Here is a 13,603-nt window from a genome sequence, read left to right on the forward strand (position 1 = left end):
ATGGACACCTCAGCAGAACTGGATCAATACTGACATAGCTATTGCTTATGCTCAGCTCTTATGTCTTGCTCTACCAAAAAATATAAATTTCTCTGCTTTTGGAATACTGAATATTGAAGTGGAATGCTGCAAACAATACAGTGTTTTAGAATTGATGTTTCTGATAGGATAGTACCTATTCTATTCTGGCATGGTCACACCACCACCATGTCTATATAGCAATCCTCTAAATTAGACAGATACTATCTACAGATAACCCAGTATAGGGTTCTAGCAAAATTTAAGTGTCTTGCTCCAGGTAATATGGTCAGAATGTGGCAGAGCTGGAACTCTGAATAGGAGTCAGAAGACTCCAAATTTTTTCAAATTCTTCACACTATATCAGGGTAAATGCAATATTTGCTGAAAAGTTACACATTTCCTACCTGTCTATCCTTTAAAACAGTGTCAATTATTTTTGTATTCAGATGTGAATTCTGAACCTCTGTGATGGTGGCAATGAGTAAGGTAAAGTGCACATCCGAAACCAATAAGCCAAGGAGCTGAAAGATGGCAAGAAAGGATATGGAAGCCCTCTCCTCTCCTATGAACAACTGGGGACCGCCCAAGGCTCCACTAGTATGAACAATTGAAGAAGAAACAGGTTGCTGAAGTACCAAAAAAGTGCTGGGGCTTTGGTGCTGCTTTCTAGGGAGGGGAAGGTGATTCAGATTCATTCTGTCCAGATAATTAAAGTCAGTCATGCTCCTGGAAAACCCAGGCATTAGTAATTCCTCAACATTTCCAAAAATTCAGGGGCGCCTGGGTGGCTCCGTCAGTTAAGCATCTGCCTTTGGCTCAGGTCATGATCTTAGGGTCCTGGGATCGAGCCCTGCGTTGGGCTCCCTGCTCAGTGGAGTCTACTTCTCCCTCTCCCCTTGGCTCGTGCTCTCTCTCTCACTTTCCCTAATAAATAAATAAAACAAACAAACAAACAAAGAAAAAAACCCCCATATTTCCAATACTTCACAGAGTAAGTAAAAGATACCACTATACCTTGGGCCTCCAATTTCTTTAGGAGGCGGTTATCTGTCTTATTCAGCAGCTCAGCAATTTTGACCTTGGGAGGCCGACCTCGTCCCCGTTTCACCTTGGGGACTTCCTTAGTCTTGGCCTTCTCAGTGTTTCGAGGTCGGCCCCGTTTCCCAGTAATTGCCTGAATCCTGGATGGGATCTCCTCTGCTGAGAGCTGTACCCACTGCAAGCCCTAAGGTAACGAAGAAGACTATTACAATGTGAGGGTGCAAGCCACCATATCCTCTGAATCAGTCAATGCCCCAGAACTTCCAAACTCCAAAAGAAGCTACAGCTTCTCCAACTCTTTCTCAGAAACAAAAGCATATTTAACCCTGGGGTGTGCACCTCTGGCGTGTCTCTCTCTTCAAAGAAATCTCCAACAGGCATACGGGGACTGAAACTGAAGTGCTCACGGCGGACGTTGTGTACCACGTTGCGGCTCAGGTACTGAAAGGAGGAGGCCAAGTGGCATTAGTGAAGTCACAGCCCTATCATGCCTTTGTCCAGCAACAGCACAAACAGAACAGGCCAAAGAGCAGAAAATGCTAGCCTGCTGCCGCTGGGCCCAAGAAAGGAGTCTGTGCTTCCAGTAAGATGCCCATGAAAGCTACATTACCTTGATCACTTCTGGAAACTGTTTCATCCTCTTCCCACAGGGGCCATAATACCATGTCTCCCCTTGCCATCGGTGGCTACCCTTCTTGATGCGCACTTCTCTCCGCCACCTGCCAGAGAAGCACACGTGCCCTGCCGCCAGGTCACACCCCTACCCACAGTCAAGCCATCCCAGGAGCCAAGTTCAGCGAGATGACACTCCCAGCATCTATCTTACTAGAACTGCATGTTAATGCAAACGCAGCATGAGACACAATCTTGGCTGGAAGGCAGGTCTGAGCTCTACAAATCCCTCAGGGCCCCAGGGGAAAGCAATACACCAAACCGCACAGGCCCAGAAAGACCTCCACCCGGCCTTTACAAAGTCAGTGTGATGAGCAGCCAGGAACCCCCTCCCTAACGCCATTCAAGGCAATTGCTGGGTTTCCAGTGAAGAGGATGAAGACTTGAAGACTTGAGGGAATAAAGGAAGAAAAGACAAAGAGTGCAGAGGCAAGCAAAAGAGTAAACTTGGGGCTGACTTCATAAAATGACTTTGTAGGCCAAGGTTTAGTAAAGAACTCTGTGTTCTGAGAAACAGATTATTCTAAGACGAAGCCTTATCTTTCTCTCAAAACTTTAAGCAGAACTCAGACTTGGTGACCACAAGTAGCCTAGAGGGGTGGGGGTGGGGACAATCAGGAAGACAGTCATTCTTATGAGGCCCTTGTGTCAACTGGCTTGTTCATTCTGGTCACATACTGTTCCTGTCCTTACCTCTCCAAAGAGCGTTAATTTAAAAAAAAAAAAAAAAATCCCAATTCATCAGGATTTAGCCAGTCCCCACTCACTGCTATCCCTTCTCTAAGCATATTAAAACAAGTCAGCTAATTTGGATATCTGAGCTCTAGGGTCACCAGTTGGGTTTGGAAAAGATAACAGCTGCAGCCCCTGGAGCAAAAATCCGGGTGGCCACAAGAGAAGGAAAGAATAGGTGAGGGGAGGCAGATCCTAGGAGAAGAAGGAAAGCCTAAGAATCTCAGACATTATCATTGCAGATAACTGTCCTTGAATCCATTCTTGCCTAGCCCATTCCTCTCCATCTCAGATGAGATACCGCTCTTCCCTTCTTTCTATAGTCATTCATTAAATTTGTCAAGGTCAATGTATGTAGCAAACTAGAGCACTTACCCATGTTGGAGGGGAAGACGAACTTCTTCTGGGGTAGCAATACGTCTCCTCAGGACATCACCTTGGGAGGAAGATAGGGGATACCCAAGTTACGAATTCAAGTAAAACAGGGAAACAGGCCAGCAGGGAAGGGCTAAATGCCACACAGGACAGAAACTTTTCCTTAAACTGGCTAGGAATGGAACAGAATCTGGACACTCACCACTACCAGAAGTAGTGACTCCTTCTCCAGTGATCTCTTCCAGGTCAGTGGTGGTTTCAGGGAAGGTGCTGACATCCTTATCTGCTGGGGAGGCTGTTGGGAGGACAGCTACTGGGGAAGCTGCAGGGGACACTTTTGGGGAGGTCACTGGGGAGCCTGTCAAGGAGACTTCTGAGGAGACTGGTGGGAGGGCTGCTGAGGAAGTTGGAGAGACTGCTGGGAAGGCTGCTGGGGAGATGACTGGGGAAATTTCCGGGGAGACTGCTGGCGAAGCCACTGGAGAGACTTCTGGAGAGATTTCCAGGGAGGCTGCTGGCGAAACTGCCAGGGAGACTGCTGGGGAGACTGTTGGCAGGACTGCTGGTGAAGTTGCTGGATGGAGCTGAATAGTGGACGACTGGTCAGAGGCCGGCTGGGTCAGAGGTGGTGGGAAGTCTGAAGCCTGAGTCTCCATTTCTTCTTGTTCTGCATCACTACCATTATTCAGGTCAAAGCTGTTATCTAGAATCCAAAGGGACAAGATGGGTAAGGAAAAAAGGGTGTCCTACAAAACAAGAGAATCTACTCAGTCAAACCTGGACTAAGCTAGACAGAGTTACTTAGAGGGCTTTGCCCTAGAGTTGGAAAACATGAAGTAGCCTCTGGCTGTCCTCCCCGGCCATTCATGAAGGTTAAAGGGTAAGGCTGCTGCGTTCACTGTGTGAAGTACCTTTTACCTGGAGCCAGTAAGGCCTTTGGCCTCCTTTTTCCTGCAAACTCCAAGTCCCACAAGTTCTGGGCACAGGGCAGACAAAAGTCAGAGTGAGCAGCCTGTGCCTTTTTTAGTCCCACTACAGCCCCCCGCCTCAGCTCCCAGTAAGGCGCCCACCCCTAAGACCCTAACTGTGGAACTGGTTCTCTCACCTTTTTTCAGGCCAAAGACTCTCTGTCCTACCTCTCTTCACTTACCTTGCAGGACAGACTCCCCAAGGACAGATGGAGAGGTGGGGCTGGCAAAGATAGAGGCTGAAGTTTGACTGTCATCTGCCAGGAGACTGAAGGCAGTGGCGTTATTGAGGGAAGGGCAATCAAGGGCAGAAATCACAGGGCTGTCCTCAAGAGGCAGCTTGTCCTCTGTACCCATCAGCTCCGTGTCATCTATACCATAGAGTCCTCCACTCACTGGCTCTTCAGGAGGTGGAAAAATCAGAAAACAAGATTTAAGAAATACTGGTCTCACTATATCCCAATTCTACTTAGTTCTCATCATGTGAAGGTTCTTTCTAACATTAAATGAAGGAAATTTTACAGCTCTCTCCCTGAAACAGTAAAGTCACCAGGCTATAGGGACTGTAAAAGCTTGAAGTAGAAATGAAGGGAAAAGCATCGGCTCTGTATCAACCCACAGACCAACACAAAATTCTAGCATCCATCATAAAATGGGCCTTTCTTATATTTCAGTGGGGGTAAAAGGTAATTGTTCACTGGCAACAGTTTTCTTAGTGAGATAGTTAGAACCCAAATAGCCCAACTGTGTGGTAATAAGTCCTTATCCAGGGAATTATTACAGCCCAGGGCTCCTGGCCAAAAGGAACATTGGGAGAGAACCTGGGAAATGAACCAACTCAGCTCAGAGTGCAGTTGGCCTGGCCAGCCAGTGAGATGAAACTGTGGTTGGACACAGGATTATCTAGAGGGCCCAACGCCCCAAATTCCTCAATACTTTTCCTGGTTTACTATCTCTTCTAGGTGACAGAAGCTGGCTACCTTTTGCATGGACAAACTGAAGGGAGCCAGCCTCTAAGCCTACCCGGTGCCAGAGGGTTGAAGGGCTCCAGAGAGACTTCACTGAGGATTGGAGTGTCTTCCAGTTGATCAGGAAGATGTGAAGGATCATCTAAGCAGCTCACTGTGGGGTCAGGGACCAAGACTGAGACCTCTTGGTGTAATGATTCCACAGAAGGGACAGAGCCATTGTAGCCACACATCTTCAGTTCTAGGAAATCCCAGAAAAGAACAAAAGTCAAAATCAGTGCCTTTGACTGGTTCATTCAGCTACAGTAGGCAGTCAGTCTTTGCTAGGGTGGTGTTCATTCTTCAGGAATTATAAGTACCAGTCCTATGCTGGGTTCCAATCATATCGAAATACTCTAGTGAGCAATGCTAATAAAATCCCATAGCAGGTAAAGAGAGGGGAAAGGAGAGCGGGTCTGAGACAAGAACCCCATCATGTTCTCAGCTATTTCCCCCATCCAGTGGGAATAGGTGGTAAACACAGAAAATCCCCTGTGATTTTATAGGATGATCACCCTTGTATTTGGCGTCAATGCCAAAATAAGCATTTATCTATATTGAGGAAAAACTGGAGAGGGACTGTCACATGCACCAATGCTAACAACAACAACAACAACAGGAAACTGAGCAGACAAGCAATGGTATGCTCTGCCTGCTTCTTTCCCTCCTTCAGGTGCCAATCACTTCTAGGGCTCAGCCCACTTTAGCAGCCCAGTCTGGCCTTGCCATAGTCAAGTCAAATTGGCTTCAATGCCCTCTGCTAATGCCCCAACCCCTTCCTATATTTTGGAAGAAGCCCTTCTCGATGCAGGGTGTCTGTTGGGGCTGTTTCGGGCTCGCCCACCTGCCCTCTCCAGGCCAGCAGCTCTGCATGAGCTTGAAATAATTTGCACTCCCACTCGCGAGCTGGTGCTGCTGCCACAAAAACACCAGCCACTTGGCTCTGCTAATCACCAACATGCAAATCAGCCTCCACTGCAGAGAGCTGGAAAGACAAGTTTTCCTCACCTCAAAAAGCCACTGCCCCCCATAGCCCCATTTTTCCTCTCCCAGCCCAGCTCACAGACCCGTAGTTATACCTGGCTGCTCTTCTTCCAGCTCCAGGCTGCCTACCAAGCCAGTGCCATTCTCTGCCACAACCGAAGTCAGCTCCTTTTCTGCCACCTCATCAGGATGGATACCACTGCCTACCTCCTGGGAAGGTGCAAAGGTCTGGATGCTGGATCCCAACATAGGAGAAGTCTGTGGGGAGGTGAAAAAACTAGGGGGTCCATTGGGCATCACCTCAAAATTCTGGTCAGGAAAGGAATCATACAGTTCCTGTGAGTCGAAGTTCAGCCCCATGGGACTCTGGGTACCATTAGCCCAGAACTCTTGGCTCCCAGCCCGAAGGTTAGTGTTGTGACTTGGGGATGAAGGTTGCCGGCTGCCCCCAAGGATGCCGTTGAGTGGATATTGTCCCCCAGAGAACTGGGAGAGAAGGGGTGGGTCCTTGAGGTTGTTGCCAGGATTGGCAGATGGGTACTGTGAGTAGTTCCAGAGACAGTCGTAGGCCACGCTGGGGTGATGGAGGTGTGAGGTGCTGGAGGAGTGGGGAGCAGAGTTCAAAATCCCTGAAGTAGTAGTGTGAGATACAGTAGATAAGCCATTAACATTCACATCCCCATTCAAACCTGGCAGAGAAAGAGGGAAAAGGGTCAGTTACAGATATGTACGCAAGAAACTACCACTTCTACCAAAAGAACAGCACTGACTAGAAAAAGGGAAGGTGAAGGGGAGGGGGATTCCCCCTCTGCTATATTTATAGCTTTTCAGTCTCCAGGGAACACCAAACCCAGATGCTCCTGGATGCAAGCTTAGCAACTACTTCTGAGGCTGCTGAGTAGGGGGCTGGGGAGCTTTCCTGGCCTACCACAGGAGCGACCAGCGGAGAGCTGCCTGCTGCTGCTCAGAGTTTTTTATTTTTTTAAATGAAGCTGTTTGCAGACTCCCTACAGTGACTTGCATTCTTCTCCACCCTCGTTCCCTAGAGGAATTCTTCCCTCGGAGTGGCATGACTGAATTCTCCAGGCCCCCCTTACCCCAGAGCCCCTTTGGCCCCACAGTGGCACCAGAAGGGACAGCCTCCACCTCACTGGCACATGCAGATCCAGCACTTTGTGCTGGGCTAAGAATAGAATCTGCAGTCACCACAGCGGCAAGATCCCAACTCAGAAGACTAGGCTTGGCCCCTCCCCATAGAAACCGGAGGGTAATATTGCAGGGGGAGAATCACTGCATGACCAGCACTACAGACTTCGGTTCTCAACACCAGTGGTAACCTCTGCACTGGAGGACAATTCAAATAAAATGAGCCAAGAAAGGAAAGAAACTGAGGGGGTCCTCCAGTGAAATAAAGGCACTTCTATCTATCTGCACCCCCCTTAAGGAGAACAGAAGGGAGAGGTGGTTAAGTATAAACCTATGGCAGTACTTTTCGGCTGTAGGGAAGGAGGGAAGCATTTGGGCTTCTGTCTGCTTCCAAGCATAAAGTACCTGAAATCCAGGCAAGATTAGAGAAGTACTTGGCAGAGCTATGTACAGAGCAACTGATAAGCCAAATCCAGGAAAAGACCTGATCCTGGCAGCAACACTTCCGTCTGGAATTATAGATGATGTTTCTCTCTAGGGAACTAGGTAAGCATTAAAACTCTCTCTGTCCCCATCTTCTACTCTCAAGGACAGGGGTGGCACAGACTTCAAGTATCTGCCCTCTTCTCTATTACACAAACTAAAAGGCAAACACATCCCAACCTTCACCCAATCCCTCCATTCCCAATCCTAGGCCTGGCTTCTCCAACCTTCAAAAACAGTTTCAGAGGGCTGCCCCTTTATCTCTCTCACGGGTCCAGAGTGGTTATTGGAAGCAGTAGCCACCTCACCACTCTCTGGCAGTAGCCAGGGAACAGGGCTGACAGAAGAGCAGGCCAAGATGAAAAAGCCAGTATGTTTTTCTAACTCCTTCCAACCTAAGTCAAGACTAAGAGTGCTGCTTCCATAAACCCCTAGAACTTGTTCTTAGAAACTTGATTTCTCTCCAGCAGCTGAAGTTCTGAGGCCCTACTTCCTCCCTCCCCACCTAGCAAGAAAAAGAGCTGTTGTGAAGTAGCTAGCCCAGAGGGGAGCCAACTCTTGTCCCATCAACCTGCTCTAAAGGAATGATGTCCACTCCCTCCCCAGGCCATGTGGCCCTCACACTCACTTTTCCCTTGCTGGGGGAAGTTCATGGGAGACCCGTTAGTGTAGAGGCCCTCCCCTGAGGAGGGAGAGGGTTTCAGTCCTGAGGCAGCAGGTGCAGGGGGAAGGCCAGTAAAGTTAAAATGGTCGTTTGCCTCCATTTCTGCAGGAGGGAAGAGAGAGGGGAAAAAAAAATCTGGTGGTTAAACAAGGTTATATCACCTGGAATCTTCTAGAGGGAATGCCCCCTCCCCTCCATCTACTTACCCTTCTCCTACCTATGTACTGGGGGGTATTTCGGGAGGTACAGGTTGAAAAAAGAGAAGAGGAGGAGAAAATATACTCCTAACCTGGGCAATGACCCTACAGCCTGGAATAATCTTCCCCCTGTGTAAACCCCACACTCTTAACTTCCAGTCTGGGTTATTCCTCTATGTTAGGTATATTATTAACCCTCTATTATAAACATTTAACCTTTTCCATCCTTTTGTTTTCCTTCCCCTCAAGGGAAGGCCAGGGTCCCATTCCCAGGGATCACAGAAGGTTCTCAATGCCATCTTTTTGATAGGAAGCCATGGAGATGGGGGTGTTGGCAGAAAACGCACATATGATACGTACGCTGCTTTATTATTATACTTGAGGTAAATGATTTCCATGTTATCCTCTCTATAGCCCTAGGCATCTGAAGAAGATAGTAGTTACCTCAGCAAAGGGAAAAAGAATACGTTTAGGAAAGGTGACCATAATGGCAAAACTCAAATCATCCAGCAACACTTTATTCTTTTTTTTTTTTTAAAGAATGAAATTTTTTTTAAAAGATTTTATTTATTTATTTATTCGACAGAGACAGAGACAGCCAGCGAGAGAGGGAACACAAGCAGGGGGAGTGGGAGAGGAAGAAGCAGGCTCCCAGCGGAGGAGCCTGATGTGGGGCTCGATCCCAGAACGCCGGGATCACGCCCTGAGCCGAAGGCAGACGCTTAACGACTGAGCCACCCAGGCGCCCCAACACTTTATTCTTTTTCATGGTTTTCTAAGAACACAATTTAGAAACATGCCAGGGCTGGAAAACTAACTACAGGGTGTCCCAAGGAATATTATTGTTATACCTATTATGGTTACTTCCTAGGGTTTTGGTTTTATAGCTTAAATGTAAACAGTCATGGAGAGAATAGCTGATATCTTACATTTAAAGGGCAGTGGCTCCTTGGAGGGGTAGTATGGTTAAAAAGCTTTTCACCCTGTCCTGAATATAAGGTGCTATAGTACTAGGAATGAGAAGAAATGAAGACCTTGGTCAGAATATAGTTGACAAAGATAAAAGGGAAGAAACATAGGAAGCAGAAGCCAGAATTATTGGTAAAGTCTGACATATCAATCAGAAACTTATAATGTACTAGTGCATACTAATTTGATATGTAAGAAACATGACCTTAATATAGAAAAAGAACTCCTTGGGTTACTATGTTTTTAAAAAGGGCAGAAGGATTCAGGTAGAAACTTTTCTTTTTTTTTTTTTTTTAAGATTTTATTTATTTATTTGACAGAGATAGAGACAGCCAGCGAGAGAGGGAACACAAGCAGGGGGAGTGGGAGAGGAAGAAGCAGGCTCCTAGTGGAGGAGCCTGATGTGGGGCTCGATCCCATAACGCCGGGATCACGCCCTGAGCCGAAGGCAGACGCCCAACCACTATGCCACCCAGGCGCCCCTCAGGTAGAAACATTTCTTTATCGAGCCCCCATGATAAAGCAATAAGACCTAGATGATGTTTTATAACCTCTTTTTAAAAAGAATCAGAAGTAAAGCTGTTTAAAGAATGAATAAACTGATTAAGAACAGGGGCGCCTGGGTGGCTCAGTGGATTAAGTGTCTGCCTTCGGCTCTGGTCACGATCCCAGGGTTCTGGGATCGATCCCTGCATTGGGCTCTCTCTCTTGCTCACTCTCAAATAAATAGAATCTTTTAAAAGTAAATAAGTAAATAAGTAGATTAAGAACATCTATGACCACTGCCCAGGGCTTTTAAGAATCATGTTCCTAAATATGCTAGATAATGCAAATTAGACACCATCAGGTGTTCTGAACATGATATATAAACTCTGTATTTATGATATGATAGTTGTAAGACTTTCTAGGCTAAATACCCTGTCTCTACGTTTATCAATTTTAACTGAAATTAAAAAAAATAAAAGCAATTCATATTTTGTTGACATAAGGGGAGAAAGTTTTTAGGATCGATTGATTTCCCCTCTTCACTCTAAAATAAGCAGCAAGCTAAACCTACTGTGCAACAAAGAAACTCGGTTTCTACAGAGAAAGACCTCAGGATCCCTGAGGATTTTCCTACAAGGGCCACTCCTCAGTAATAAGGGGTCCGAAAAATAAGCATCATGGTATGATAAGTTTCTGAAATGAAAGACATCAAGGAGGAATGTTCATTCCTTAATCCTCTAGGTTAGGTTCCTTCCAAAGCTTACATTACAAAGTAAAGAGGACATGCAGTAATTCATTTTGGAAGTCCTCGAAATTCTATTCCTGGAGAGTCAATCTCATCTGATCCCCTCTTCCCTCCCCCAGTTTTATGCACAGCCACACCTCCCATGGTGTGTGTGTGTGTGTGTGTGTGTGTGTGTGATACACACCTTCTCCCCTATGTGCACCAAACTATATCCTTCCACTCAATGATAGGCCACAGTTCATTTTTCCATTTTCTATCTGAATCTGTGAGGAAACTAGTGACCTCCCTACTCTGGGAAAGCACAGCATTTCCAGTCTCATAAATTACATACTAATAATAAATGGATGGCTCACAGAAATCAGATAAGTAAAAGGAATGGGAAGTTATCTAGTGCCTGAGGTCTGTTTCCCCACTAGCCTCTACTGAAGGATCATCAGAACCACAATCACTTCATTTATAAGAAGCTTCCTACAAAAATAAAATAGTCTTTGTGCTGTGCAATTGAAAACAGCACAACATAGTGGGCTCTACGTTCAAATCCCAGCTCTACTACCATTAGCTGTGTGACCCTGGACGAGTTACTTAACGTTGCTGAGCCTCAGTTTCATCATTAGTAAAACTTTTAGTACCCACCTCCATGGCCTGTGAGGATAAAAAGATAACCAGACCCAAAAGATCAAAACATAAATATGATTTAAAACCATTACTGGGGGCGTGGGTGGCTCAGTTGGTTAAGCATCTGATTTTGGCTCAGGTCATGATCTCAGCATCACGGGATCAAGCCCAGAGTAGCACTCAGAGCAGAGCTGGCTTGAGATTCCCTCTCTCCCTCTGCCTCCTCCCTCTCCCCCACTCATTCTCTCTCTCTCTCTCAAATAAATAAATATCTTAAAAAACAATAACAACAGAAAACTACACACACAAAAACAAAATCACTACCAGTACTACACAACTAGGGGTAATTCTCCCAGCCACACTTCCTTACACGTGACTCTTAATTTCAGATGTCACGTAACTATGGGATCACACTACGGGAATGCAAAAATGTGGACAGCTCTTCTAAGCAATAAATCCAGGGTTATTTCATTTTAACCTTCCTACCAAAGATGCTTTTCACAATAATGCCTGAAGGTAAATTATGACCTCCCATCTATGACCTCCCTCCTACTAAGGAGAACAGGTAAAGCAAAGGAGAATATCTCCCTTTGAGCTAATAGGATTTTGGCCAAATGAAAAAAGAAATCAGTCAGTGCCCAACCCCCAGAAAAGCAGACAGCCCTCATGACCAGGAAGTACAATCAGGCCAATACCAGCCCAGTCCCGGTAGTGTGTAAATGGATCTCCTAAGAGATTCTATGCTTCATTTGTAAGAATTAAGGGACATTGCTCCTTGAGCTTGAAGCAGTAAAGCCCTTGCCACATGGCCAAATAAGGCTGTTTGTCTTAGTCCCAACTGAAGAGCTACTTACTCTGTGGACCTGTGACATGATTTTAACACAAAAAGGCCGACAATGCACAAAGTGTTGAAATAAATATTACAGATTTCAACACTGTTGCAGGTGGCCTGGCCAATCCTAAGACTCAAGACTTCTGAGGCTACCCCCAGAAAGACAAGACACATAACCATCCAGCCAGACCCTCTGGCAGTACCTGCAGCTCTTTGGTTCATTCTTCCCATGTAGTATACCAAAATTCCAAAAATAGAGAGGTTCCTAAATTTTAGAGGGGGGAGGGAAGACGCGGGGAGAGCTTTCAAATGTTTATTTTTTTTTTTTTTAAGATTTTATTTATTTATTTGACAGAAAGACAGCCAGTGAGAGAGGGAACACAAAGAGGGGGAGTGGAAGAGGAAGAAGCAGGCTCATAGCGGAGGAGCCTGATGCGGGGTTCGATCCCAGGACCCTGGGATCACGCCCCGAGCCGAAGGCAGACGCTTAATGACTGAGCCACCCAGGCGCCCCTCAAACGTTTATCTTTATTAAACAGGAAATGCAAATTTTACTGTATAGTAAATAAATCACACCACTATGTTTTAGCTCCGTAACTGTTAATGTTATAAAGGGTATTTCTGAACTGTACTTATTTCTGGATTCATGAACCATACTCCAATATAGCGGTTCCTAACCAGGGGTGATTTTGCCTCTGGGAACATTTAGTAATGTTGAAAGGTATATGCTACTGGCATCTAGTAAGTAGAAGCCAGAGATGCCCCTAATGATCCTGCGATACACGAGACAGCCCACCGCAACAAGGAATCATCTGGCTCAAGATTATCATCCGTGCCAAGGGTGAAAAATCTTGCTACAATACAAAAGCTGCCCCATTCCCCAATTCCTATCCCAAACTCTGAGGGAGTTACAAAGATGTTCTGAATTTTCTATCTAAAAATCCCTTCCTGGGGCGCCTGGGTGGCGTAGTCGTTAAGCATCTGCCTTCGGCTCAGGGCCTGATCCCGGGGTCCTGGGATTGAGCCCCACATCAGGCTCCATGCTGGGAACCTGCTTCTTCCTCTCCCACTCCCCCTGCTTGTGTTCCCTCTCTCGCTGGCTGTCTCTGTCAAATAAATAAAAAATCTTAAAAAAAATAAAAAAATAAAAATCCCTTCCTGGCTAAGCGGTCTTCCTTCACCACTACAGAGCTCAAAATGCCAACCCGTGTCTTCTCCAGCCCTGGTAACAATCTGCTCCTGAAACTCTGACTCAGACGACAGCATGTATGGACTGAGGCTCATTCTCTCAAAATGTGCTTTCTTTAACCCCCTTTCATAGTCAGGGCAATGAGGCAGGAGAATGATGAAAGAAGACTACATATACTAAGGGGGGCTACTCAAAGACAACTGCCATGTCTAGGCTGCTCAGAACACAAAGATGATTGTTCTCCATGCTTCTTTCTTCCAAACTATGTAGGTTCTACAGCATCAATCGGATATTATGTTGTACCATTATATGTCCAGTACCTAATTTAGTGCTAAGTACATAAAAGAACTAAAGGAAATACTTGTCGAACCCACAGATTGGACAAATGAATGAATAAATCTATCTTCTCTGCCACAGCCAGCTTACTCATCCAATAAAGGTTGTGGTTTTTCCTCAGAGAACCCAAAAATTCGGCTT

The 13,603-nt window shown here is 46.0% G+C and overlaps 1 protein-coding gene across 8 annotated transcripts in view; it reads right to left on the reverse strand.

The window, feature by feature from the left end:
- The window catches only part of BAZ2A (bromodomain adjacent to zinc finger domain 2A), a 34,555-nt gene that overhangs the window by 10,729 nt on the left and 10,223 nt on the right, over nt 1–13,603 (reverse strand). For 7 of the 8 annotated variants that reach the window (XM_008683657.2, XM_040637140.1, XM_040637141.1 and 4 more), the window contains 9 exons: nt 8,058–8,195; nt 5,896–6,489; nt 4,833–5,018; nt 3,992–4,210; nt 3,044–3,544; nt 2,842–2,902; nt 1,673–1,781; nt 1,402–1,503; nt 1,036–1,246 (listed from right to left, as the gene is read on the reverse strand). In XM_008683657.2, coding sequence (XP_008681879.2) covers nt 1,036–1,246; nt 1,402–1,503; nt 1,673–1,781; nt 2,842–2,902; nt 3,044–3,544; nt 3,992–4,210; nt 4,833–5,018; nt 5,896–6,489; nt 8,058–8,193 — 2,119 coding nt within the window. In that variant the 5' untranslated portion in view covers nt 8,194–8,195. Of the gene's footprint in view, nt 1–1,035; nt 1,247–1,401; nt 1,504–1,672; nt 1,782–2,841; nt 2,903–3,043; nt 3,545–3,991; nt 4,211–4,832; nt 5,019–5,660; nt 5,784–5,895; nt 6,490–8,057; nt 8,196–13,603 lie in introns of those variants that run through there. The other variant, XM_008683664.2, reaches the window with a different exon arrangement.

This window comes from Ursus maritimus, unplaced genomic scaffold, assembly GCF_017311325.1.
Source record: "Ursus maritimus isolate PB19 unplaced genomic scaffold, ASM1731132v1 scaffold_21, whole genome shotgun sequence".
Lineage (NCBI taxonomy): Eukaryota > Metazoa > Chordata > Mammalia > Carnivora > Ursidae > Ursus > Ursus maritimus.